General features: G+C 44.9%; 1 protein-coding gene and 1 long non-coding RNA gene across 4 annotated transcripts in view; one reads left to right on the top strand and one right to left on the bottom strand.

Moving 5' to 3' along the window:
- LOC115290454 overlaps window positions 1-4,387 on the bottom strand; it is a 37,856-nt gene extending 33,469 nt beyond the window's left edge. For all 3 annotated transcript variants that reach the window (XR_003908103.1, XR_003908105.1, XR_003908102.1), the window contains exon 1: window positions 4,300-4,387. This is a non-coding gene — a long non-coding RNA (uncharacterized LOC115290454). The remainder of the gene's footprint in view (window positions 1-4,299) is intronic.
- A 163-nt stretch (window positions 4,388-4,550) lies between these two features.
- The window catches only part of CLDN10 (claudin 10), a 121,086-nt gene continuing 97,761 nt past the window's right edge, over window positions 4,551-27,875 (top strand). The window contains exon 1 of the mRNA XM_029938418.1: window positions 4,551-4,964. Within this exon, the coding sequence (XP_029794278.1) occupies window positions 4,751-4,964 (214 nt within the window). The 5' untranslated portion in view covers window positions 4,551-4,750. The remainder of the gene's footprint in view (window positions 4,965-27,875) is intronic.

Here is a 27,875-nt window from a genome sequence, read left to right as displayed (position 1 = left end):
GTTTAAAGAAAGCATCTTTCATAGGTTTATTGGTTCACTACTTTAAGTTAATTGAATAAAGAAAACTTTTAGATTTATAAGCAAATAGTTTATCAAGCAGTACGAATTTTTTTGTTTACCTTAAAATATAATACTAATTTCATAGTAGACAATGGACAGAATTTTTTTATACCCAGATATATGATAAAGCACATTTTTTAACAAACAATGAGTGAGAAGGTCACTAGAAAAAAAATTAATCCAACTGGCAAAAACTACAGATATGAGAATAATGAGATATAGAATATAAATTAAGTATCTCTAATACTTACAAAACAAAATAGGACACTTGAATTATGACTAAAAAACAAGAGATTAGAAAAAAAATAGGAAGATACAAAAAAGGATAGAATAGAAATTCTAGACATTTTTTTTCTCAAGTATTAGAGAATTAGAACATTTGGATGGATAACAGGAGATTACACATAGCTGAAGAGAAAATCAATAAATTAGTACATATCTCTTTTAAAAACCCAGAATGCAGCCTGGAGAGATAAAGTCATTAAAAATATTGAAAGGAAGTTAAGAAATAGGACAAACAAAACAAAACAAAATAGATCTTATGAGAGTTATAGAAGGAGATAAAGAGTAGGCAGAGATAACATTTGTAGAGGGAAGGGGCTAAGAGTTTCCCAGAACTGATGAAAGATATGAATCATTAGATTCAAGAAGTTCAATAAATCTCAAAGGAGACTACCAAAAATAATCCATTATCATAATCAAAGTGAAGCGGCCATAATCCATAATCAAATCCATAATCAAAGTGAAACTGCCAAAACCAAGGAGAATCTTAAAATCAGCCAAACAGAAAACTTGGACTAATCTATAAAGAAATGACAAATCCAGTTCTTGATTTCTCTAGAGCAACAATGGAAGTCAGACAGAAATGGAATTATATCTTCAAAGTTATGAGTTGAAATCATTGTCAACGTATAACTGTATGCCTCCAAAAATTCTCTACCAAAAGCAAGCAGAAAAGAAATATATTATCTGTCGAACAAAAATTAAGAAAGGTAACTACCAACAGTCCCTCACTAGAGAAATTTTGCAAGGATAGACCCTAGGAAGAAGAAAAATAATAAACTCACAAGGAAGGTTTGAAAAGGAGAACAAACTAGCAAGCAAAAAAAAAAAAAAAAAGAAAAAGAAAAATGACAGTATGTAGTAATAATGATAATTAGTGCGGGGCTAACATCTGGGGAGATTATGGGACTAAAAATCAAACAACATAGAAAAAAAGCAATAACATAGGCCAGAAGAGGAATTATGTTAATGTTAAAATATCTTAAGATTCTCATATTATTCAGATTGAGAATAAAGAGAATGATTGATTTTATTTATTAAGTTAAATATGCATTAAAATTTCTAGAGTAACTGCTTTAAAAAAATTTTTTTAATGTTTTATACAGAGAGAGACAGAGCATGAGAGGGGGAGGGGCAGAGAGAGAAGGAGACACAGAACCGGAAGCAGGCTCCAGGCTCTGAGCTAGCTGTCAGCACAGAGCCCGACGTGGGGCTCAAACCCACGAACATGAAATGTGACCTGAGCCTCAGTCGGAGGCTTAACCGACTGAGCCACCCAGGTGCCCCTAGAGTACCTGTTAACACAAAAAATGTGTAGCTCCTATTTTAATAGAGTGGAAAAACTGAAATGTGGAAAAAAACTAAAAAAAAAAAGTAAGAAAGAAGAAAAACAACATATACCATTGACCTTTGAACAAAGGTTTGAACCAAGCACATATGCTTACATGTGAATTTTTTAAATAAATACAGTACAGTACTGTAAATGTATTTTCTCTTCCTCATGATTTTACAAATAACATTTTCTTTTTCTCTAGCTTACTTTATTGTAAGAATACAGAATATGATACATATAGTATATAAAACATGTGTTAACTTTATGAGTAAGGCTCTGGTCAACAGTAGGCTATTAGGTAAGTTCAGGGAGGTCAAAAGTTATATGTGGATTTTTGGCTGCCTGGGGGTTGGTACACCTATTTACCATGTTGTTCAAGGTCAACTGTATATACAAGAAGGAAATCAGAAAAATATGTTAGACAGAAGAGATGCTAGAGTGAGTCCTAAGTTTAAATCTAGCATGAGGCACCTGGTTAGTTCAATCAGTGGAGCATGTGACTCTTGATCTCAGGGTTGTAGGTTTAAGCCCCGTGTTGGGTGTAGAGATTGCTTTACAATCTGGGGGCACCTGAGTGGCTCAGTTGGTTAAGTGTCTGACTTTGGCTCAAGTCATGATCTCAGGGTTTGTGAGTTCAAGCCCTGCGTCGGGCTCTGTGCTGACAGTTCAGAGCCTGGATCCTGCTTCGGATTCTGTGTCTCCCTCTCTCTCTGCCCCTCCCCTGCTCCTGCTCTGTCTCTCTCTCTAAAAAAAAAAAAAAAAAAGTTAAAAAAAATAAAAGAGAAAATCTTTAAAAAACGAATAAATCTAGCAAAAAAAGTAACAAGATTTAATTAAAGTATACGATTTTACTGAAAGAAGATTTTAAATAAGGGTTAAATGAAGAGAGTACAATACTCATTGGCAGGAAGGCTCAACTTTATAAAATTATTTACTCTCCTCCAACAAACATCCCAGGAGGTACGTGTACATGTATAACTTAATAGGCCTATTCTAACATATGTAAGGAACAGCAAAGAGCTAAAAAAAATCTCCAATACTCTTGATAAAAAGAGCAAAGTAAGAGACATCATTAAGATCTCAAGAAATATTTATAAATTAGAGTAATTAAGAGAGTATTGTCTGGGTGCAGGAGCAGACGAGCAGATAAATGTAACAGATTAGAGAATCCATAAACAGACCATGTAAATATTTATGTCTGATATGACAAAAGTGACACTGCACATCAGCAGGAAAACCAGAGACCGTTTAGTAGGGACAGAAAAATTGGGTTTCCATGTTAAAAAATGAAATAGATCCCGAATCATTAAACAGAAAAATAAATTCTGGTTTAAGTTTTATTTATTTCATTTTGAGAGAGACAGAGCGCGAGTTGGGGAGGAGCAGAGAGAGAGAGAGAGAGAGGGAGAGAGAGAGGGAGAGAGAGACTTCCAAGCAGGCTCTGCACTGGCAGCCCAGAGGCCCTCACAGAGTTCCACCTCACAAAACTGTGAGATCATGACCTGAGCTGAAACCAGTGTCGGGAGTTCAACCGACTGTAAAAACTAAAACTTTGAAATAGGATTAGAGGGTAACGTATTTACTATCTCTGAGGGAGATTAAAAAAATTTTTTTTAAGTCTATTTATTTATTTTGAGAGAGACAGAGAGTGAGCCAGAGAGGGGCAGAGAGAGGGGCAGAGGGAGAATCCCAAGCAGGCTCAGAGCTGTCAGTGCAGAGCCTGGGGGCGGGGCCTGAGCTCACGGAGAGTCAGAGGCTTAACCAACTGAGACACCCGGGTGCCCCTGAGGGAGATTTCTTAATCAAGATCTCAAAGTACAAATCATTTAGAAAAACCTTGATAAATTTAAGTACACTAAAATCAAGAGTCTTATCAAATAGCTGAGAAGATGAAACACAAAGTGGGAGAAGATATTTACAACATAAATAATCAAATAAAAGATTGCTTTCCAGGATGTAACAGAACTAAACATAAATTATAAAAAGTTAAGCAACTCAACAGATAAAATGGGCAAAAGCTACACACGTCTTTGGAGACAAAAACACAACAAACCAATAAATACGTGAAAATATGCTCAGCTTCATTAGTAATCAGAAAATATAAATTGGTCATCATAACGGGATATCTTTACACTCATCAGAGTGGCCCAAACCCCCTTCCCCACCCAAAGAACAAAAACCCAGCAATTCTGACAACACTCCCAATGCCACATGTTATCAAATGAGCCAATGAGAATTCACCCACTGGTTGTCGGATGGCAAACAGCTACAATTACTCAGTACAGCCATGCAGCATTGTCAGTAAGGTTGAAGATTAGTTCCTACTTATTTCCTGCTTCCTAGCAGTTCTAAGATTGCCCTGGAGAAACTCTTGGAGCAGGTGCAGGAAGAGAATACTCACAGCTGTGCCCACTGTCATTGAGGGGGGAGGGGCGGGGATGAGGAAGAAACCACACAAATGTTCGTCTCCAGGAACATGGAAAAATAAATTGCAGTACATTCCTTTAATGAAGTGCTATATTTCCACTGTAATATTTAATGAACGTCAACTGCATTCTTGAACATAGATGAATTTCACGAACATGACGTTGGGTGAAGAAAATAAGTTACCAAAGAATGCCTACCATATGATTCCATTTCTATAAAGATTCTGAAGTCTGCGAGACTAAGGCAATTGGTCCGATGAGCCTTAACTGTTACTGTATAATTTGTACTTTGTAATATCTGGTTGGTGCACGGTTCGTTAAGCTTCAGGCTAACAGAAAATTAAGCATTAACTATGATGCCAGGAAAAAAAAATCTGCAAAATCAAAACCTTTAAAATCCATCTAAAATTTCTTTAGTAATCTCCGTGGAGGAAATTAGAAAGATCATCTCAGGCCATATTTAAAATGCCAGCGGTAAATCCGCCGTCATCCTGAATTCCGGTCCTTCCGCAGGCCATCCGAGCATGAAATACTGTCCCGTTGCCGCGTTCACTTGTCATAAAGCCTGTCCGCGAGCCCGTCGCCCGCTGCATGCCTAGCCCACCACCGCGCTCTGTCTGGACCGTGTCACCGCAGAAGGCCGAGCGACATGTCCAGGGCGCAGATCTCAGCTCTGGTGTTCGGTGTCGGAGGGTTTGGAGCTCTCGTCGCGGCCACCACGTCCAATGAGTGGAAAGTGACCACCCGAGCGTCATCGGTGATAACCGCCACTTGGGTTTACCAGGGCCTGTGGATGAACTGCGCGGGTAACGCATTGGGTTCCTTCCATTGCCGACCGCACTTCACTATCTTCAAAGTAGAAGGTAAATATGGTGGCTTTGTTTGGGGTGGATGTAAAATGTCACTTCTCCCCTCACTGTGCCGGAGCAGTTGCATACAGTTGGCTGTTAACTCCGTAAAGACTGCTTATTAAAGGGTCAAGAATTGCCTAGGATGGGGCATCTGGCTGGCTCAGTGGGTGGGTCGTGTGATTCTTGATCTTGGGGTCTAGCCCCATGTTGGGTGCTGACGTGACTTAAAAGTAAAATCCTCAAAAAAAAATTGCCTAGGATGGATAAGGTATATGAATGTGGGCTGAAAGTATGGTCATGTATTTTATTTGGCAAAGGGAAGTTGATAATTTCATGAATGTTTTACAAATACCCAGTGCAAATGATAGATTCTGAGGGACAGGGCAGAAGTGACTGTTTTATTTTATATATTTTAATTTTAATTTTATTTTGAGACAGAGACAGCACAGGTCGGGGGAGGGGCAGAGACAGAGGGAGACAGAGAATCCCAAGCAGGGTTCGCCCTGCCAGAACAGCCTGACTTGGGGCTCGAACTTACTAAACCGTGAGACCATGACCTCAGCCGAAATCGAGTCAGATACATAACGAACGGAGCCACCCAGGCACCCCCAGAAGGGACTATCTTAAAAGCTAGTTTTGGGGCGCCTGGGTGGCTCAGTTGGCTAAGCGTCTGACTTCCGCTCAGGTCATGATCTCATGGTTCGTGGGTTCAAGCCCTGCGTCAGGCTCTGTGCTGACAGCTCAGAGCCTGGAGCCTGCTTCAGATTCTGTATTTCCTTCTCTCTCTGACCCTCCCCTGCCCATGCTGTATCTCTCTGTCACTCAAAAATAATTAAAAAACGTTTAAAAAAAAAAGCTAGTTTCAATTTGCCTCACATCATGGGGGATCGTTTGCAGACAGGTATGCATACATATAATATACATATGTATACACACACACACACACCTATATATACACGCACACGTGCAGTCAATAAATCACAGGTTATCTCCAATTCCTATACTTCCTCAGGTCATCTGAGCATGAAATACACACACACACACACACACACATATATGTATCTTCCTATGTATATTCAGGGTGATAAAAACGTATGAGAAGGAGGACAGTGCTGAGTGAAAAAAGAATTTTGCTTACAGAGGGGTTTCTATTTCTTTAAATCAAATTTAATGATAAAAGAGCAAAGCAAGAAGAATTTAAAAAGTGGTTATGGGAAAGAAAATACCGGTAAACTTTGCTTGTTGTTGCTTGGTTTTATTTTTTTTCAAATATGTAAGCAAGCTTTCATCATTATGCATGTTAGAAACGCTATTACAAGTGCATGTATCTTAGGGAGAGAAAGGCATTTCCGTGGCTCGGGATTCCCCCAGGGAGGCATCTACTTGCTCTTATGTCATTATAAGAATCACTATCTGCCTCAGCTTTCTGCCTGTTTGATGCGTTTACAAATCTGCTGTAAGTTGTGGGTTTATTATGTTAAAAACTGCCCCTGGTCTTTTATAAAATACAGTCTTTTCACAACCAAGTGGCAAAACTGTACCTTGGCCCCAGTAAAGGAAAATAAAATTTTAACTAGGAAGTTACTAAAGCATAATATTTTATGGGATTTTGTGTCAAGTATCCACGTCATTAGTGCACAGCGTATGCCAAAGGATAAAGAGAGAATACTTAGTTAAATCCGGGAGATTTCTAATGACAAGGGGAATGTTCAAGCTTGGATAGCCCATGTAGGCCCTCAAATAATGAACTTTCTCAACACTCGTTTGAAGAATCAATGCTATATTTCTTTTCAGTCCCGACTTAACAACTTACTTTGGGACACTTCAGAATACTCCTTCTCCTATGGAAGGCTTTGCTAGGCACAAGGGGGAAATTGTAAGAGGAGAAGAGTGGTGTGGAGACCACTGATGTCACTGTGAACATCTCTGTGGTCCTTCTTTCTCAATGGCCTCCTTTGACCCACTGCCATCTTGGGCAGCAAGCAGAAGAGGTATCATGTGGGTAAGTGTATTTCTTTGTTCTTTACTGGGGTCATTTAAAAAAATTATTTAATTTTAATTTATTTAATTTTATTTATTTTGGGAGGTTCATTTTTTTTTTAAGGAAAAAATTCTTTTGACAGAGAGAGAGAGAGCACAAGTAGGGGAGAGGGGCAGAGGAGAGAGAGAGAGAGAGAAAGAATTTCAAGTAGGCTCCATGCCCAGTGCAGATGAGATCATGGTCTGAGCCAAAATCAAGAGTCAGGTACTTAACTGAGCTACCAAGACACTCCAAGATTTTTTTTAAAGATTTTATTTTTACATAACCTCCACACCCAACGTGGGGCTTGAACCCACAACCGTGAGATCAAGAGTCATATGCTCTACTGAATGAACCAGCCAGGCACGCTTCCTGTGTTCATCTTTTTAAAAAAATATGTTGTCTTATTATCCCTCATTCTACATTCCTTAACAAAACCCAGTTATTTTGAAAATTTAACATTTAACCTCAGCTCCAAAATGGGCTAAAGAACCATAGATTTCTGTGTGACTTCAATAGCTACTTCTCTAAATGCATCTTAGAAACAATGGAGTGAGAACTATGCAGTTCATGGTGGTCCAAATAATCTTCCCCCCTAAAGTCTTATCCCCCTGGAGCATCTGGGTGGCTTAGAGGGTTAAGCATCTGACTTCAGCTCAGGTCATGATCTCACAGTCCGTGGGTTCCAGCCCCATGTCAGGCTCTGTGCTGACAGCTCAGGGTCTGGATCCTGCTTTGGTCTCCTTCTCTCTCTGCTCCTCCCCGGCACACATTCTGTCTCTCTCTCTCTCTCTCAAAAATAAACAAACATAAAGCAATTTTTTTATCTTAGCCCTGATTTTGCTTTTTATATGAAAGATAATATATTCTAGATCTGCTGTGTACCCTACATATGGAGGTAATTTGAAAAATCTGGCTCACTGACAATGCTTTGGTTAGAACATGAAAAATTAATTTAACATTCTCTCTCCCCTTTCTTCCTCCTGAATAAGAATCTTTATAAAATAAACAAGGTGCCACAGAAATCTATTTTCAAAGTCAGGAACACTGATTCATGTTTCCAAAGGAAATGGGGACTCACATTTGGATTTCCTTAGTCCCAGCGAATCACTGCTGACGCTACTGGTTGCTTTTCCTTTGCTCCCATTCAGAACCGTAACAACGGGGGTGTTGGGAGAGACGCTCTCAGACAAAACAGTAATTTCAAAGTGAGAAAAGAACTCAGAAGCCAATGAGGAATGAAAATGGATGTAAAGCGTTTTAAAATAATAAACAATTGAAGCCTACCATGTCAATCTGAGACAAATCTGCTTAGACTTAGGTCAGATTAAGCCTCCTTTGAGAAAGAAAAACAAAATCTTTCTGAGCTGCCAGAGTCTCTGTTTGTTTGCTTTTTGCCTTGCTGGTTACATAACTTCATGGCCAGAGTCATACCTTCTTGCTGCGAACACTCTCCAATGTCTCCAGAGCTGCAGGGTCTTAGGGACTCATGTAGGTGACTCGTGGCTACAGCCTTTAAAGATCTGATGAGCCAGCACCCCTCTGGGCACTGACAGTGTTGAGAAAAATAGAGGCCCTCTTCAACGACAGTTCTGCCGAATGGGTTTTGGGAACACACCCTATGGACACTTGTATTTCAATCCTCAACACAGCCTGAGCGCTCCTTGACTCAACCCCCAAAGCACGTCACTCTCTTTGGGAGCAATATCCACCATAGGCTGTGTCTCCCGGTCCGTCATGTTTTGTTTTTCTCTCCTGTCACCGTGAATAGGGATATTTTAACGAGAAAACAAAGCCTCTCTCCTAGGGAGGGAAGCAGTCATTTCCGACGGGGAAGGCTGGGTCCAGAGAGCACCGCTCTGAGGAGGGAGCGAAGGTGCCCGGTGGTGGGTCCCTCGGAGACTGGGCTGCTAGGCTCTCCTTGTGGGTGCTCCCGCACACAGCGGGTTCTGGGTCGATACTTGCAACGCGGCTGAATGAACAAAATGATGAATGAGACAGAGGGTTCCTGATGAGGGCAAAATTACACTCCGGGAGGAAGGCCCAGGTGCCGAGAACTGAGTGATTTAGGATATGTACTCAGGCAACAAAAAAGAAGATCACCAAACTGCAATCCAGCACCACACTTCACACTGTCTCTTACTAACCAGCCGCGAGACCTTGACTTTGCAAACGGATCTGTGTCTCATTCATAAATTTCTTTCTCTGTAAATTGAGGGAGCCGGACTCCAACAGTCCCTTGAAGTACCTTTCACCCTGAAGTTCAGTTCAAGGGCTTTGCGATGCTTCACCACATGGCAGTTCACCAAAGACTCGTAGCTGTAAAAGCTACGTAATTTTTCCAGACACTAGCCCTTCTCTTTCTCCCCTTATCTATTATCTTAGCTGGCTTCCTGTGTTCCTGGCTGTTTAGAATCTTATCTGCCTGGAGATAGGGTGGAGATAGGTTTAAATGACCTCAAATGACCATATGACTAATAACCAGAGTAAAGGTGCCAGGATTTCATTGGAAGGAAACCAAACGTTATTCTGGAAGCTGGCTGTCAAATGATGCTGGCTGCCGACAGGAGCATGGAGCTTCTTTCTCTCCTCACTTTCTACCTCCTCCATCTCTCTCCCCTCCGCCTCACCAGCCAAGCCATAAGAATAGGGGCAAAGGAATGGCTTTTGCTAGAGAAAAGGAGTTTTCTGTGGGTGTGTATTTACTATATGGGGAACAGCTGGGAGCCAGGGAGGTCATAACAAGATTTCTTGCTAATTGAAATGTGTGTCTTAGTCTATGATTAAATAACAGTAGCTAAATCTAAGGGTGCCTGGGTGGCTCAGCTGGTTAAGCATCTGACTTTGGCTCAGGTCTGACTTTGGCTCAGGTGATAATCTCGAGGTTTGTGAGTTTGAGCCTCCCGTCGGGCTCTGTGCTGACAGCTCAGAGCCTGGAGCCTGCTTCAGATTCTGTGTCTCCCCCTCTTTCTGCCCCTTCCCTGCTCATTCTGTCTCTGTCTTTCAATAATAAACAAACATTAAAAAATATTTTTAAAATAACAGTAAGTAAATCTCAAACAACGGTAATAAATGAAAACTACCTTACCAGAGAGGAAAAATTGACTTTAACAATTTAAATGCTTCCAAAATATTTCACAAACAACACATTTGATAGATCTCTGCACTCTTGGAAGGCATTTACCTTTCATCTCAGGAGAGGTGTCTACTTGCTAAGATTCTGACTGTTTTCTGAGATAAAATTTCACTAATTAAAGCTAAAGTTAATTTTAACTTTAGATGTATTTTCTTGTCATGTTCCAGATGCATATAAATTTATTTAAAAGCACATAGAAAAACTCAAGTTTTGAGGCCCCTCGGTGGTTTAGTCGGTTAAGCATCTGACAATTGATCTCCACACAAACCATGACCTTGCAGTTTGTGAGGTCAAGCCCTGAGTTGGGCACTGTGCTGACAGCAGAGAGCCTGCTTGGGATTCTCTCTCTCTTTGCCCCTCCCATCTCTGTCTGTCTCTCTCTAAATAAGTAAATAAACATAACTTTTTAAATGTTTAATTATTTGTTTTGAGAGAGCGAGCGAGCGAGCTGGGGAGAGGCAGAGGGTCCAAGACAGCACAGAGCCTGATGCAGGGCTTGAACCCACAAACCGAGAGATCATGATCTGAACTGAAGTCAGATGCTTAACAACTCAGCCACCCAGGTGCCCCAACAAGTAAACTTAAAAGAAAAAGAAGAAAAACTCCAAGTTTTGTCTTTGACGGTTTTCACCCTCTAAATATGCCTAACAAACATGCCACATTTTTGTCACAACATAAAATGGCATACTTTTTCATGTGTATTGGCCCAAGGTAGGTGAATTGTATTCTCACTGTAGAATCTGGATAGGATGAGCCACAAAATTGTCTCCACACCGAGAGAAAAGGAATGCTTGCTGCGCCCATGTCGTGGGGAGGGTGGCGCTAGAGGCAACGCGCGGCCATGTTTGGACTTGGAATTCTGCATCCGGGTCCCGGTGCTGCGTGTTCTTTCGCAGAAGCCCCAGTTGTGGTCGGGACTGCTGGTCTCCGTTAGGAGTCTCTTGGAGGCCAGGATCTTATCTTATTTATCCTGGTATCCTCAGTACCCACTGCCGTGGCTGGCTCCGCGCAGGCACTCCCTGAAGTTCCGTGGACTAAACAAATGGAAGAAGAAATTGTTCAGGAGTTGAATTGTAACATTTAATTAAATGGAGAAGGGGTCTCCTGTCACCGAGCTCTGGTTAAGGGAGAAGGCCCTAGAGAAATGTTCAGGAGGAGAAGAGCCATGACTGTTTTTTATGACAAGACACAAGACGCATTTTTCAAGACCCATAATGATTTAGAGCCTTGCTTCTTAAAGGATGGGCCTCAGACTGCAGCATCTGTATCATTTGGGAGCTTGACTAGAAATTCAGAATCTCAGGCTCTACCACAGACCCACGGAATCAAAATCTGCATTTTAACAACATCTCCGGGTGTCTCCTATGCACATTAAAAGGTTGAGAAATCCTGTTTAGGGCTCAAAGCTTGAGTCTAATGGACTCACCATTTACTAGGTAAAGGTCTGAATATCCCCATGCTTCAGTTCCCTTACCTGTTAAATGGTGTATAAACAAGAGAACAGGCAAAGTGCCTCATACAATGCCTGACGAGACCCTCACCGTGGAGGATAGCACTCACTACTTTCAGTGCCGTGAAGCTCGGATCTCCACTGTAGGGAGGTGACCCTTACCTCAGGCAGGACTGCAGCGACTGCTTCTTGTAATCCAAAGCCTGGCGGAAGGATGCCTGTGATCCCTAGGTTACATTTATAATGATGCAAAGCATACCGCACTCACCAGACACACTCCGTTTGTGCTTGGGGTTTGCTAGACCTCCCAAGGTGAGACCATGCTGCATTTGGAAGTCGGGTTCTCACTACAGATGTGAGCCTGTTTGTCACGACAGTCATGTGTCATAGCTGTTGGAAATGGGGAGAAAACATTTGCTTTGTGCTCCATTTAGGGAAGTAGCGCTATGTTTAGACGTTGGGTGGCCAAGAAAGGACAAAGGTTTACACATACGTTATTACTTTTATCCAAAAGATAATATTCCATAGCCCCCATTTTATGGACAAAGTAACAGAGGCCCATAGAGGAACATATTTATAACTCTGCATGGTCGTCCACAGATTCTGGGGGGAAATGTTCAGCATTTTGTACTAGTCCCCAAACTTGTGTTTTAGTCCCAGTTCTGCTGCTAAATTTTTGTGTGACCTTGTGTAAGTCACTTAAATTCACTTTGTTTCCCTTTCTCTCATTTTTTTTTTAAATTTACTTATTTTTGAGAGACAGAGTGAGCACGGGTGGGGAGAAGCAGAAAGAAGGGGAGAGAGAATCCCAGGCAGGCTCTGCACTGTCAGCACAGAGCCTGATGTAGGGCTTGATCTCACAAACCATGAGCTCATGACCTGAGCTGAAGTGGGACACGTAACAACTGAGCCACCCATGTGCCCCTTGTTTCCCTTTCTTATCTATAGAATGAGGAGGGTCAGGAGGAGGAGGAGGATATTTAGTTAAGAATTCAAACGTTTATAGAAAGATCAAGGAAAATAGTGCTATTACATGAAATGGACTAGAATGTGTTTTGGAATTTGTTTTTGGTGTTTGTGTGTTTTAATTATTTTAATATTTTATTTTTGAGAAAGAGAGTGTGTGCAAGCACAAGTGGGGGAGGGGCGGGGGGGCTGGGAAGAGCTCCACAGCGGGCTCCATGCTGACAACAGGGATCCCAATGCTGGGCTTGAACTTGGGAACCGTGAGATCAGGTCCTGAACGACTGAGCCACCCAGGCGCCCCCTGAATTTGTTTTAATCAGGGATGGCAAGACACACAGACACAAAATGCTGTCGTGAAGGAAGGAGTTTTTATACTCACAGACCCCTAGAGGCAGAAGGTCTGGCCCCCCACACTGGGGCAGCAGGGAAGCCTCAGAGCACTCAGGAGGCAGGAGTGAGAGGGGAGCCTGGCCAAGGCCTTCTCTGTGGGTTTTCCTGGGAAGGAGTGGGTGGAGCCAGGAATCAGGTTAAACAGGTTCGGGATTGGCTAGCCTGAACAATCTCGGCGGGCCCTGGGGTGGAGGAGCTGTTCTAAATTGCCTGTGCCTGGCCCTGGGTTGATTAGGGTAGGGGCATAGGCTTGCTGTGTGAGAAAGCTTGATAAAGCAGGTGTGGGGGGGTGTGGGTCTTGGATTTGCACAGGAAAGGTGCCCGCGGTGTTATCTCGGAGAACTGGTAACTTCTGCGAGCGCAGCGTCTCCCTCTCCACCGCCTGTCACGTGGGGCTCCAGATGCCAGAGCTCTGAAGATGCAGTAAATAAGAAAACAGAGTTAATACCGTATGAGCCCAGCTCCTGGGTGTTTGCAGAGGTCGGTCAGCGAGGCGAGGGCTCCCTTATTCCACTTCTCCTTAGGGCTTCCCATGCTTATCTGATGTTCAGGGCTTGTTGTCCCCTGGTAAATATTTCCTATGGAAAGAGTTCAGGTTTATTTTTCACAGGTTCACTGCTCGTCTCTCTGCCCTTCTGGCCATACAGGCGACAAGTGAGCTCTACCGAGTCTCCGGCGCCGAGTCTCCGGCGCCGAGTCTCCGGCGCACAGGGTCCGTTACTCGTTTTCTCCCTAAAGGAGACACAAAGGACGCTTTCTGGGCAAACAGTATGCCGGAGTTAGTAATTTCCAAACTTCTGCCGCTGTGCATATTTAGGTGACTCCAGGGTACTCAGAAAGCTCGCCTGCTCTTAAATGAACCTGGGATAATTAAACTGCCAGGAGCCAGCTGGCTGACAATTAGGCTTTGGCCAGATTTTTGTGTATATACAGGAAAATGGACTACCAAAGGCTAACAGTTTGGCAAATTGTGGTGATGCCATATTAGAACCACAAAGGAACCCAGTAAATAGTTGATTCATTTATTTGCTGATGAGTACCTTCATCAAAGCATTCATTAGAGTCTGTGGCACTGAATATAGCTCTGGGGACTCAGTGAGGCAAAGGACAGAAGCTTATCCCCAGTGGACGTGCTGACCATCATTTAGCCAACAATTAGCTCAGAATGAGAAGTGCTATCTGGTGGTAAAGTTCAAGGGGGGAGGCAGGCTTCCCAGAAGAACTAGTGCTTGGTCCAGCCTGAAAGATGGGTACAAGTTTGCCAAGGAGAGAGCCGGGGAGGGCATGTCAGGCCTTGGACTCCTCCAGCTCCACAACTTATTAACTGCATGTCTCGGGGCAAAATGCTGGATCCATGAGCCCCTCCGTCTGTAAAATGGGAAGAAGATTATCTCCTTCTGAGGGCGGCGGTGAGAATTAGGTGAGTTAACTTGCGTGGAGGATTTAGAGCAATGTCAGGCACAGAAAGCAAAGGCCTCAGAGCAGGAGGCAAACCAAGTACCTCCAGGAGCAGCGAGCATATGGCAAAGTCTGGGACGGAAGACGTCCCGGGGGATGTGACAAGTCAGCCTGCCCGTATCACAGGAGGGGAACTTGCCAAGGGACCTTTAAGCTCCATGAAGAAATGTAGACTTTGTCTTGGAGGAGCTGGAGAGCTATTGAGACATTTTGAGCAGAGAATACCTGATAGGGCCTGCATTCTAGAAAGATCCTGCAGCGGGTCAGCAGTGGGAACAGACAAAATGAGACACGTCGAGGACATCCCTGAGCACTCCTGTCTGGAGACATGAGGCGTGGCCACAGAGAAAGGTGCTGGCAGAGCAGGTCGAAAGCTTAATGCCGTCTGACGTGCCACTAGTCACATAAGAATATCAGAATTAGGAGGGTAATGGCGCCCTGCCCCCCATATTCTGTAGTTACAATGTGTAGTGGTAGTCTTTGTAAGGTTAAATTGGCGGAGTGAGAAAGTCACAAAACAGAGACTAGGACAAGAGATCAGAGCACCCTTCATTAAAGAGCTCTCGGGCGAGGTTCTGTGGCTCGGAGGGAATGAGCCAGGGAAGTCCAGAGATGATGCAGAAAACCGAGGTCAGAAATAAAGAGAAAAGGCCTTTACTGGGAGCAGTTCCCTGGTTCAGACAGAATGGGCCAGGGAAGTCACATCAGGGGACAAAGAGCCAGGCCTTATATAGGGCATTAGTTCCGGGGTGGGGGGTGTCCAGGGGCAGAAGACCCCCTTATAAGGTGAAGAGATGAGGCTAGAGCAGATGATGTGTTTTCTGGGAAGCCGGCAGTGGGCAGAAAGTTCCAAAATGGTGGTCCGCCAACTGTCTTGGTATTGTTTGGCGGGATGGTCTGTCGGCCATCTTGGTGTTGTTTCCTCCGTACCCCCACCCCCACCCCAAGCCCGCCAAACCTGTTAGTCGTGGGCACCATATTTTAAGGGACATGGACATAAATCACATTCACGGACTCTAGAGGAGAGTGAGTTGAAGAATGAGGGTTCGTGAAATAAATTCACAACGGTAATGATCTCACCTGGAAAAAAAAGGGAAAGAATATGGTCAAGGAGGGGGAGTGGGAAAGGGACAAGTATTATATTGGGTAAACTTCGCTTTGGAATCAGATCTAGGGGCTCTACAAAGAAGAAACCTCTATTTCTGCCCAACAGTAGAATAGGTTGTCCCACAAAGAACTGTCTAGAAGGATCCAGGGGAGGGTGATGATTCTCTGCTAAAGTGGTGGTAGAAAGAATTCCTGCATTGGCTAGGAAGACAGAAGAGTCCATTCCATGAGATGCCATGAACATGTCAAAAGAGAAAGCAATATTTAAACATCAATTTCCTGATTTGATGTTGACTTAAATATTTTTGGACACCTATTGGGGTCTGTGCTGGGCACTTGGAATATAGCAATAAAAAGACTTTGTCTTTGCCCTAGAAGGAAACATCAGTTAAAGTAGTACATGTTGTATATGTTATATTAATGTTATTATATTTGAACCAATGTATTAATATGTTAGAATTAACAAAATAAATATGTAATTCTCCATCTATATTGATACTTTACATGCTTTAAAATTTTTTTTAATGTTCATTTATTTTTGAGAGAAAGAGAAAGAGAGCAAGTGAGCATGAGCAGGGGAGGGGCAGAGAGAGAGAGGGAGACACAGAATCCAAAGCAGGCTCCAGGCTCTGAGCTGTCAGCACAGAGCCCAGTGCGGGGTTGGAACTCATGAACAGTGAGATCATGACCTGAGCCGAAGTCAGATGCCCAACCACCCAGGTGCACCTATATTGATATTTTAAAGAGTCCTAACCCTTGCCAGCGAAGGAATGACTCCTAAATTTAAGCATAAAGCTAAGTGTGCGGACTGGAAGATTTGACAGGACAAATCTTGCCTATTTTTTTTTTAATGTTTATTTTTGCAGGAGAAAGGGAGAGTCAGGGAGGGGCAGAGGGAGGAGTCAGAAGATCTGAAGCAGGCTCCACGCAGACAGCAAAAAGCCCAAAAAGTCTGATGTGGGGCTCGAACTCACAAACTGTGAGATCTGAGCTGAAGTCCAATGCTTAACGGATTGGGCAACCCATGTGCTCCAGGCCAAGTCTTACCTTTAAATTTCTTTCGATCAGTATTTTTGGTTCATATGTATGAAATATAGTCCATGTATGAAAACCTGTCAGCCATCCACTTGGAAGACCGATGCTCTCCAGAACACAACATGTGGACTTTTGGCAAGGGGGTCAGACGGAATGGAGGCTGTTTTCTATCTAACTACAGCCAGATGTTTTCATTTAATCCACCAGCAAGCACTGAGCCAGTTTTATCTGAGGGTTTCGGCCCGCTCGGTAGGACTCCTATAAATGTCCCTACCAAACTGACTCTGCTATACTGAGATTCTTCCTTGGCTCTGTGCCCTGGCTCTGTGCACTTACTGCTTTGTTCAGCCTCCCAGTTCCCGGAGATCAGCTGATGCCCACTCTCCTGTTTAAACCTGGACCTCAGACCCCTCATTTCGTGCTGCCTGCTAATGCTTGGCTTCCAAGCCAGACCTGTCTTATTACTGTCCTGCCTGATAATTCCAGCCTGCTTGGCTGACCGCCCTGACCCACTGCCTTCTCCGAACTCAGCTGCTTTGCCTCCTGCTTCCAGAACATGCTTTCCTCCCACCCTGGGCCTTGGGAAGAACTACTGGGGTATATCTCCAAGCTGAGAGCATATGATGGAAAAGGTGAAGCAGGTGGGGAGGAGTGAAGCAGAAATACACAAACTAGTTGACAAATGGAAGTACCAACGGTTGGTTGTGGCCTTGACGGGGGAGGGGGGGAGCCACAAAGAGGGAGCAGCAGATATTATTATAGCATTATCTGGAATCAATTTAATATTATATGGTAAAATACCCATGTTATCCTACTGAGAACCTCTATCCCAGATTCAGGTTAGGACGGGGAACATTTTGGGTCTGAGAGAAGGTCGAACTTTCCCCTTGAAACTTCCTGTTCCAGCTGCAGCTCCAACTCTATCCTGTAGGGGGCGTCAAGCTTGTGGGCCCAGTAATGTAGCCTCCGCTCAGTCCCGCTCCTTCTGCTACTGCTTCTGGTGCCGTCATTAATCCTTGACGGGAATGGTGGGGGCGGGGCGGAGGTGGGGGTCTGCCTTTGCCCGGGGGGGGGGGGGGGGGGGGGGGGGGGGGGGGGGGGGGGGGGGGGGGGGGGGGGGGGGGGGGGGGGGGGGGGGGGGGGCGGTGAGCCGTCCAGCTTGCGGTCTAGTTCCGCTGGAATGATAGATCAGATTCATGCTAGCGTGTTCATACCACGAGGGCAGCGCATGTAGACGCAGCCGGTCCTTGGGCCGCCTGCATAGACGTACCGCCTTCACTTGCAGACACACTACACATTTCACACACACTCACACAGGCCCACATGCACCGTGCAGGCACCACACGCACACCACCCACCGTCATGCAACCTTGCACGTATGACACACGGTAGCCAGTGCAGTCAAAAGACACACTTGGAGACCAGGGTTTACACGGATAGTCAGAAATGCGCAGCCGCCGCACGGAAAGTTGAAGATCGCTGCTCACCAGCCCGGAATAGGGAGAAATTCACACTGGAGCAGGGTCAGCAGAAAAAAATTAGCTTCTGGCCTCATCCTTGATGGCTGTCACCGCCCTGGAGGACAGCCTCCACCACACGGTCACCTTTGACTACTATCGCCCCCTCCCAGGTCTTCTAGCTTGCCGAGTATTTCCTCAGGAGAAATTTGGGGTCCCGCACAGTGTGAATGCTCCATAATGAGCAGTTCCCTCCTTCCCTTCCCTTCCCTTCCCTCCCCTCCCCTCCCCTCTTCCCTCCTCCCCTCCCCTCCCGTCCCCTCCCTTCTCATTCCCTTACCTCCCTTTCCTTTCCCATCCCTTCCCACCTTTCCCCCTTTATACCTCCCTCCCTCCTTTCCTTCTTTGCAGAGTACAGAGCTTGAAACCCAACTTTCTGTTCAAATCCCAGGCCTGCCATTACTAGTTGTGTGACCTTGGTCTAGTCACTTAATCTCTGTTTCATTTTCCATATCTTTAAAATGAGGCTAATAATAGTATTTTCCCTATGAGAAAGGTTCATTAAGTTGATATATATAAGAATTAGCCATTGTTGTTTGCTCCAACCCACAATTCTAGCCTAGCCTTTCAAGACTGCTTTAAATCACAAAATTCGGTCATCATTTAGCAGCATCTAAAAACCTTCAGCAAATTCCCGGTGGTCTCTGTGGGATTACTCCTGCAGCAGTGAGGACACCTCCTACCCTTCCCTGCTCCTGCCCCAGAATTCCAGATGGCCACACATTTCTTTTCTTCCTTCCTTCCTTCCTTCCTTCCTTCCTTCCTTCCTTCCTTCCTTCCTTCCTTCCTTCCTTCCTCCTCCTCCTCTCCTTCTCCTTCTTCTTCTTCTTTTCTTTCTTTTCTTTCTTTCTTTCTGAGAGAGACAAAGAGATAAAACACGAGTGGGGGAGGGGCAAAGAGAGGGAGACACAGAATCCAAAGCAGGCTCCGGGCTCTGAGCTGTCAGCAGAGAGTTCATCGTGGGGCTCAAATTCATGAACCTTGGGATCATGGCCTAAGCCAAAGTCGGGCACTTAACGGACTGACATGCCCAGGTGGTCCTCTCTTGCTTCTTTTTTTTTTTTAATTTTTTAAATGTTTTTATTTTTATTTTTGAGACAGAGAGAGACAGCATGAGAGGGGGAGGGGCAGAGAGAAACGGAGACACAGAACCGGAAGCAGGCTCCAGGCTCTGAGCTAACTGTCAGCACAGAGCCCGACGACGCGGCTCGAACCCACCAACGTAAGATCTGACCTGAGCCGAAGTCGGAGGCTTAACCGACTGAGCCACCCAGGCGCCCCAGTCTCTTGCTTCTTTCAAACTGCTGACTCCAGGCTTTCACCAAGCCTTCTCTCTTTTGAATTCCATGCTATTTTCTTTGTATCCTCCCGACAAGCCCCTCCTGACTTTCCTGCTTGGGTTTGGATGAAACCAGCACTCAGCTGGTCACTAGGCTAGAAACCTGGAGTCACATGATGCTCCCGGCTGCTTCTTCAGACCCCGAATCCAGTCACTTCCCGAATCCTGTAGAATCTGCCCGCCCAGTTCTCCAGGTTGGGAGGTTTACCTTGTCTCTGCTTCACCCAAATGCCTAGCTGGGCTCAGCCTCCAGGTGCTCCCTGCTGAACTAGATTGGGACCCGGTATTAGACAGACTTTCTGCTCTTCCGCTGGCTCTAAGATTCGCCAGGGCGAACTTGCAAAGGGAGCCCTTCTTCCAATTTAATTCTGCCCTTTATTCACTGCATTTAGGGAGCACTTACTCCGTGCCAGGCCCCACTTTACATAGCACCTCATTTAATCCCCAGAGTGACCTTCTGAGGCAGGGACTACAGTCCCATCTATAGGGGAGGTAACTAGAGTCAGAGAGGTTAAGTTGCTCGATTTCATGGCTAAGGCGGCGGCCGGAGCAGGATTCAAATGTCAGACTGTGCCTCCTGAACCCAGTCCATCGCCCAGCCACCGAGGGTGCCTGTGGCCAATTCCCAGCAAGAGGAACGCACCGCAGCAGTGCTGACTTTCCAGTCTCCCTGCTGCAACGGCGCTGGACTTGTGATTCGTCCTTTTCCCAGTCTCTGCCTCTGCTCACACCGTTCGGGGCAAACGCCTTTCCTCATCACCCCCCGCCCCCCATGTCTCTCTCCCATCAGGCTCTACCTCAAACACCACCTCTCATACAAAGCCTTTTTAATCTTCTAAGCAGAGGGACCTCTGTCTCCATCCACGCCCCTCCCCCATGGCACTTGGTACTTTGCTCATTGTGATTTCATTTCTCTGGCTTGTCTTGTGGCTACTCGTGTGCTTGTTTTTTCCCACCACTCGATTATAAACCCCCTGAAACAGAGGTTGGACGATGTCTTCCTATCCCTTGCTCAGAAGCACGCCCTGCATAAAATCCGTGCTCTGTGGGCGCGTGCTGAGTTAGTGAGGTTTTGATTGGGTCGAATGAATGGTTGCAAGGCGAGGACCCCAGGGGCTGGTTCTCCATCCTTGGTGCCAGCGTGGAGCCTATCTGGGGGGTTGCCGGGCCCACGTCTGTGCCTCCTGTCCCAAAGCCTGGTGTGACAGAAGTTGTGCGGCATCTTAGTAACCCAGTAACCACTCTCGTCCAAAGGGAGTGTCTAATTTGGTGTTTCTTGCTCTTAGAATCACGCTGACTCCTGACAGGACCTTCTTTCTTTATTAAGAGCAAACCATCTCTTTATCTATTCTAGAATTTCCCTGGGGTTTGCTACCCAGCTTAACAATGGCAATTTCTGCCAGTGACTTTTTGATATTTGGGACATTTCTGTGATCCCCAGCCTTCTCCATGACCTTGTTTTCCTTCATTGTAAGATCACATCTGGCCCTTTCTTTCGGATGTTAACGCTATGAAAAACCTCAGGCACCGTTCACAACCTTCTCGCCGGGCCCTTGAAAACAGCCTGCATTTGAAGGTGAACTGAGAAATCAGAATGGGATCAAAATGACTCTGATTGTTCTAATTATCTGCATAGAGTCCCTCTCTGAGGATTTTCTATACTGTGAGTGGTTCTGGGCTGAGTCCTCCTCTTGGTCATTAATGACCATGAGATATGGATGCGGCTGTGGGTTTTGTCCATAAATCATGCAGCCATGCGTGGCCACAGTCAGCAGAAAAAAGACGTCTCCAGCTTCTCATCTGCCGGATTCTGAAGACCGGCTGGACTGCACAGCCATTTCTGAGAGGGTTCAAGTTTCCGCAGTTAGGAGCAATTGGTAGAAAGTGCAAGGTAAACAGAAAGTGCCATTCCCTGAAAGCAGCCTAAATTACAAGTCCTAACCTTCTGGAGATAGCTGGGTACCGGCTGGGTTATCTGTATTACAAAACAAGTCTGAGGATGATTGCTTTGGAAATAGTCCTGCCTTTACGTGTCTTACTTTATTTTAACTCAAATGGTGGAGATGAGGAGTGGAAAATCATTTTCAACAATAAGTTATTTCCTTCCTGGATTTTTTTTCCCTGTCAGGATTTTCTCTCACTTACTCGGTTCCCCAACCACACACGCCTCCTGCCACTCTGTTGAACTTCCTTAGCTTTGCAAAGTATTTGTGATTCTCTTTTAATACTAACTTAATTCACAGGTCTTCTCTTCCTATTTATAAATCTTGACTTGCCCCTTAATCGGCATGAATTTGTTATTTTTTAGCCTCTCATAGATCTCATATCTTCTGTTTTGTTTTTCCTGCGTGTAGAAGTGCTGCTGTCCCCTATCCCAGGGTGTGAGGACCAAGGCTGTCACTGTACATTTGTGCCTCAATCCAAGTGCTGTCCCGGCAGAAACCAGACTCGGCAGGGGCCCCGCTCGCCACATTTTGGAGCTTCCCGGGTGACTCTTGTAACCATCTCCTGCCTGCTGTTACCCAGTGTTTTCTGTACCGAGTGGCTTCTAGAGAGACCCCCCGCCCCCGCCCCATCCGTCTGCCCGCAGCACTGCTGTGCATAAGCTCCTCCCACTTCAAATTCGGCTGCCATCTTTTCTCCCTCAAGGTCCTGTTCCCAACTACTGCTGGCCTCGATGTCCCTGTATCTACGCTGGCTCCTTCGCCCCTCCCTCCCTGTGTTACCTTCAGGTAGACTGTCCCAAGGATCCCAAGACTGGTAGCGATTTCAATTCACCTATGGGTACGTGTTTCCCACAAAATGCACCCATAGCCAGGATGGCGAAGTCAGGATGTGTGTGGCTCAGTTGGGGTCACATTGGTCCAGGACCCTGCGATCCTCTTTAACAATTTACAGGAGGCTGATGCCGAGACAAGGTCATGGCCCCAGGCTCCTCTCCCTCCCTCCCCGCCCTTTTTGGGGGTTGAGTGCGGACTGGGAAGGAAAGTGTTGTCCTCTCTGCAGTCTGGTCCCATCTTAGAGGCTCAGTGGAGATGGCTGTAGAGGGGACGGTCTGTGTGTGTGTGTGTGTGTGTGTGTGTGTGTGTGTGTGTGAAAGGGGGACGTAGAGAGGCTGTCAGGGTCCCAGTTCCTTTAAGAAAACTTGGCTCCAGTGAAAACTTGTGAGTCTGAATCGACACTGATGGCAAAGCTTGCTGCCCAGCTCTGTATGCATGCACCATGTGATCGTTATATACAGAGGGATACTGTGGGGGCAGGTGTGGGGCCTCATCCCATCCCCCCTTCACAATCAAGTTTGAATTTCAAGCCTGCAAGTCCAGTTAAAAAAAAAAAAGTCATTTCACAGAAATCCCTGGCTTGTTGATTTTTTTTCTGCTAGTGAGACTTTCCTGCCTTCTCTATAGTTTGCTCTGTACTGCCTGGACCCTGGAGCCACAAGAGAAGGTGAATACTCCCTGTTCTGGAGGCTTTGGTGATTCCTGGGCTCACCCTATCTTCACATCCTTTAGTGGTTCTCCGAGCCTGTGTTCCACCTGGTTCCCAGGAAAGAGACCACAGACATGGGTTCCGGCAGGCAGTGGTCTCATCACCATTGGAAAGCTGCCTCCCTTCTCTCCCTCGGGACCAGCGGGACAAGGAAAGCCAAGGGCCTCCAAGGACATGGTTCCCGTGATTTTCTCTGCCTTGGACCTCTCCTCCACGATGCCTGTGATCTCCTAGGGAACCGGTGCCCCTCCCCCAGGCTTTCCCTTCTTTGCAGGATTTGATCATAGATTTGAATATTGGAGGAATATTTCCACCATTTTTTGTGCTATCCACAACGCAGTGACTATAGACATGACACACTCTGAAGTCTGATCTGCATTTTCAACACTTTCTCTATCATTTTCTTAGGGCAAGAAAATGTAAATATTGAACTAAGTCTGGGTTTGCAGCATTTGTCAGCTTCTGTGGTGTAAATGGTGTAAGTACTCCTGACATGGCAATTTCAAGGTACCGTGTGATGTTTCTGAATGCAGAGTTGGGAAGATATGTGCTCTAGCGCAAAGCTGTGTGGATGTCATAGACCTAAAAGCCTCAAGAGCACAGAGAATGATTTAGGAAGTGATGTGTTTTGAGTATGTATTACCTTTGTCTTCAAGATAACTTATTTCATTGTAAGTTTACATACTTTTAAATTTAGTTACTTTAAATTTTATTTTGTTTTATTTTTTAGAGAGAGAGAGCACACGAGTGGGGGCAGAGGGGGGGAATCTTAAGCAGGCTCCACCCTCAGCATGGAGCCCAAATCAGGACTCAGTCCCAGACCCTGAGATCATGACCTGAGCCAAAATCAAGAGTTGGATACTCAACTGATGGAACCACCCAGGTGCCTCAATCTTTTTTAAAGACTGTGTTTAAAAATGGGCATGCAAAGTTCCTGAAAATTTAACCATTGGCATGAGCCAGGGCAAGTCAGCCTCAGGATATGACGGGTGACGGATGAACGCACTGTATCTCCCCTGGACTGTAGACCTAGGAGGACAGGCTCCGGCCTCATTCCTTTATTTCCCTTTAGCATCGGACACACAGCAGATACAATATGACCACAGGGAAGCCAGCCAGAGAAAATACGCTTCCTCCTTTGGACCTACCTCCTGGGTGACAGCACTTTCGCTCCAATTTCACACTGCCTTGTCTCACTATCACCAGTACATTTGTTTTATTTCTCCTGCTACGTACGAGCTTCTTGTAGCTTGGAACCTAGTGTTGCTCATGGTCCTGGACTTGTGGGAGCCAGGACATGTTAGACCTCCTCATGCCTTGATCTTCTCAATGATGGACAGCTTACCTTTGTCCAGTCACACTTCACCTCACTCTCCATTGTTCTCTCGGATTCCTTCCTGCCCAGAAACCCTGCTAGTTCTATGTTTCACATTTGGGATGTATCAGTTCCCTTCTCTTCTCACCTCTCCTCAGAGTCCTCTCATTGAATGGAGACTGTGTTTTCCTTGAGGGCTCATCCCTTATTCTTTTCATCCTTATAACTCCAACAAGTAGCAGAGCACTGGACAAACGAGGCAGGTTCAGTGCAAAGTGCCGGGCGAATGGATCCTACGGCAGAGGGAAGTCAGACCTCACAAGGGTCGTGAAGAAGCAAGGAAGTTCTCTTTTCTTGGTCTTTCACTTTGGATCCAACAGTTGTCTTAGCCAGTGCAGGAGACACATTCATCTATTCATTCATTCATTCTACAATATTTATTGAGCCCCTGAGAGGTGCTATTTATTGTTCTAGGCACTGGGGACACTGCAGAAAACAAGACAAAGTCTTGGTCCTCACGGAGCTCAATTGTGAGCAGGAGGGCGTGAGGAGGGTGCAATGGACTGAATGTTTGTGCCCCCCTCACCCCTAAGTTCTTATGTTGAATCCTAACCCTCAATGTGCTGATGTTAGGAGTTGGGACCTTTGGAAGGTGATTGGTAAAAGGATTTGAAGGGATTAGTGCCCTTGTAAGCCGGGAGCTCTTTTCTCTGCCATGTGAGGGTCTGGGAAGAGAATTCTCACCACACCTGCCCATGCTGTAACCCTGATCTCAGACTTCCAGCTTCTGGAACAGTCAGAAATACACTTCCATTTATAATCCACCCTGTCTGTGGCACTTCGTTCCAGCAGTTGGAACTAAGACATGGGGACAGTGGACAGGTCTCAAAAGCCATCTCTGTAATAATCATCCTTTCTGTATGAGCGTTCATCAGCCTTACCTGCCTTAACCTTTTCAAGAACACTCCATCATGGCACTTCCGTTGTGTTCCATACTTTGTTTCGTTGACTCTTCAAGAGCTATTGTTTGATAAACAAGAAGCCAAGGTTGGGGTATAGAAGGATGAAATGGAGATTTTTCTCAATATGCTTCAGAACTAAGGAACATTTGGTTCTACTTGTCTATTTGTTTTTGCTAAAGGTAATTCTTCCTAAAGCTTCATGGGCTCACGGCAATGCTCAAAAGAAACTGTACATCTGATATACTGTACTAAGGATTATTTCCTATAGTCCCTAATGGAAAAATATGTTTTAAAAATTCTTTTCCTGTAGCCTCCTGGCTAGCAGCCATGGGATCCAATCCAACCAAAACACACATGTCCTATTCTGTGGCTCAGTGTGGTTTGTTAGGCTTCCCCCACAAAGAATGCTCGACATTTTCTTAAAGGTACAAGGAAATTGTTCATATTTATTTCTTTGTGAAGTTTTTTTATTAGATTAAGCACCAATATAAGTTCAATTTAAACTGTCTAATGGTAAGGTTTTGAATAAAAAACAAATTCTAAGCTCCCGAGGGACGGAAACAGTAACTTCTATTTCTCCCTATATTGCGCAGTACTTCCCTAGCTCAGAGCATGGCAAAATAAGGGCTCTGTAAGTTCATTTGTTGGATGAATGAATTTATTTATTCATGAATAAATTCTTTATTCATGAATGAACTTATTTATTCACTCATTACTTTTCTTCCTTTCCTTGCATTTTATCTGCTGTTTTCTTTATTCTTTCGACTCAGTAATACTTTTCATATCATTTTCAATAAGAGAGCTGAATAAATGCATATTGACCTGAATTGAAAAGAGAAATGGAAACAGACAGAAAATCTTTAGCAAATTGGACCAAAAATCTCCCAGCAAGTTGCAAATTAAGCCAGTGAAATGTTCCGGATGTTTTGGATGAAGGAATTCTAGCCCAGACAGGTCACACTCTCTTACTAACCTCGGGTCTGGTTGAAGGAAGATCCTTCTAATCCAAAACATCCTGCGACTTTAATTTAATTTGGGAAGCAACATGTTGTGCCAGTGAAGTTGGACTTGAAGATGACTTAGTAGAAAGTCTCCAGTTTGATACTGAAAACAGATGACATCTAACACAACAAGAGCGACTGTGTCAGGCCAAACTGTCAGAGACAGGTGCAAACAGGCCAGAGGAGGCTTCTATTTAACACGATGTTAGGAGCAGTAAAAGTGCATGTCATCTGGGGTTAAACTCTAATTTCACACCCTTTAAGTATAAACCACACGTGCTAGCTGCTAGTAGATCCTCTAGCCATCTCTACGCACAGACCTTACTTTTTGAAACACAACTTGTTTTTAGGTTCAGTAGGCTCTCCTTTCCTATCTTTTATATCTGTCTGAAGGTGTTAACTTTGAAGGCAAGATTGAAACAGGAGGCAGGATAGAGAAAGGTGGAGCTGATAATACATGCATGCAGGACATGCAGAGACCCTAGCCCCTGCCAGGCTATAACCAGCAGGTTCCAAGCCAAACTCCTTATGTTCCCCGACAAAAACACTTCCTCTCCAGCCCCCCTTGTGTTGCCATGCCCTCCAACCTCTCCTCTGTCTTCCAGGAGCATTCTATTGTACCCATCTCACATCCAGCTCTATTGCTGTCATTCATGTACTTGCCTACTTCTTGAGGACAGTACCTTAAACCCGGAGTAGGATGGCAGATCAGATGCCTAGTCACCTCCCTATCTCTGAAGATTACTCTGGCTTCCCACATAAATGGGCTCAAAAAAGATTTGTTGAGCTAAATTAAATCCTTACAGTTTCATAAACATGTAACAAAATCTGCTTCTGATGAAACAACCATCTTCTACAATGTGGAGTTTGTTTTGGATGCCAATGGATCCTTTCTTTAAAAGGCCAGGTGTGCGGCTCAGGGAAGACCAAAGGAACGTTGTCTGGGGTTCTGTGCTTTGCACATTCTTTTTCTTCAAAGATTTTATTTTTTAATATTTTATGTAATCTGTACCCCCAATGTGGGGCTCGAACTCATGAACCCGAGATCAAGAGTCACATGCTCTGCTGACTGAGCCAGCAAGGTTCCCCTCTGCACATTCTTGATAACTGATAGGAGCGTCTTGGTTATCTGTTTGACCTTGTACTTGGTCAAGCACATAGGGGGATTTCCTGCTGCTACCACTGTTTGTTCTATTGTAGTCAACCTTCAAATACTCTGCAGGTAGAAATTACCTTGATTTCTCCCAGTTGACAGAGATCATTTTTTGGCCCTCGGTTTTCCCGGGAATACCACATCTAGCCTGGACTTTAAATGGTTTCCAAATAAAAATCCCTCCCACACAGGAAATTTGTAGCCTGGATTCGTAGTTATGGTATCTGACCCTTTTCCCTCCTGATGGCCTCAGAGGAAGCCAAACTCACCAAAACGAACCAGCCATTAAGACAGAAGTATCCGCAGAGATCTCTCTCATCTCACAAGAGTCTGATAAAAATGGGTTGACATATGAATTAGCATTATCAGAAAACCACTAGGTGGCAAACAACCATAGGTCCTCTTGGTCAATAACCATAAATATTCATTTCCTGCGTCTGTGAGGTTTAGGCTGTCTAAGCTGGGCTCAGCTGGTTGGCTCGGCTGATCTCAGCTGCGGATCTCATTTACTCAACTGGGGGTCTGATGGGGGCTGGCCGATCTTAGGTGGGATTGGTTAGGGTAATTTGGTTTTGCTCTACTTCT

The sequence above is a fragment of the Suricata suricatta genome, chromosome 4, assembly GCF_006229205.1.
Source record: "Suricata suricatta isolate VVHF042 chromosome 4, meerkat_22Aug2017_6uvM2_HiC, whole genome shotgun sequence".
Taxonomy (NCBI): Eukaryota; Metazoa; Chordata; class Mammalia; order Carnivora; family Herpestidae; genus Suricata; species Suricata suricatta.
Note: the sequence above shows the minus strand (reverse complement) of the source record. Positions and strands in the feature narration are given on the sequence as shown.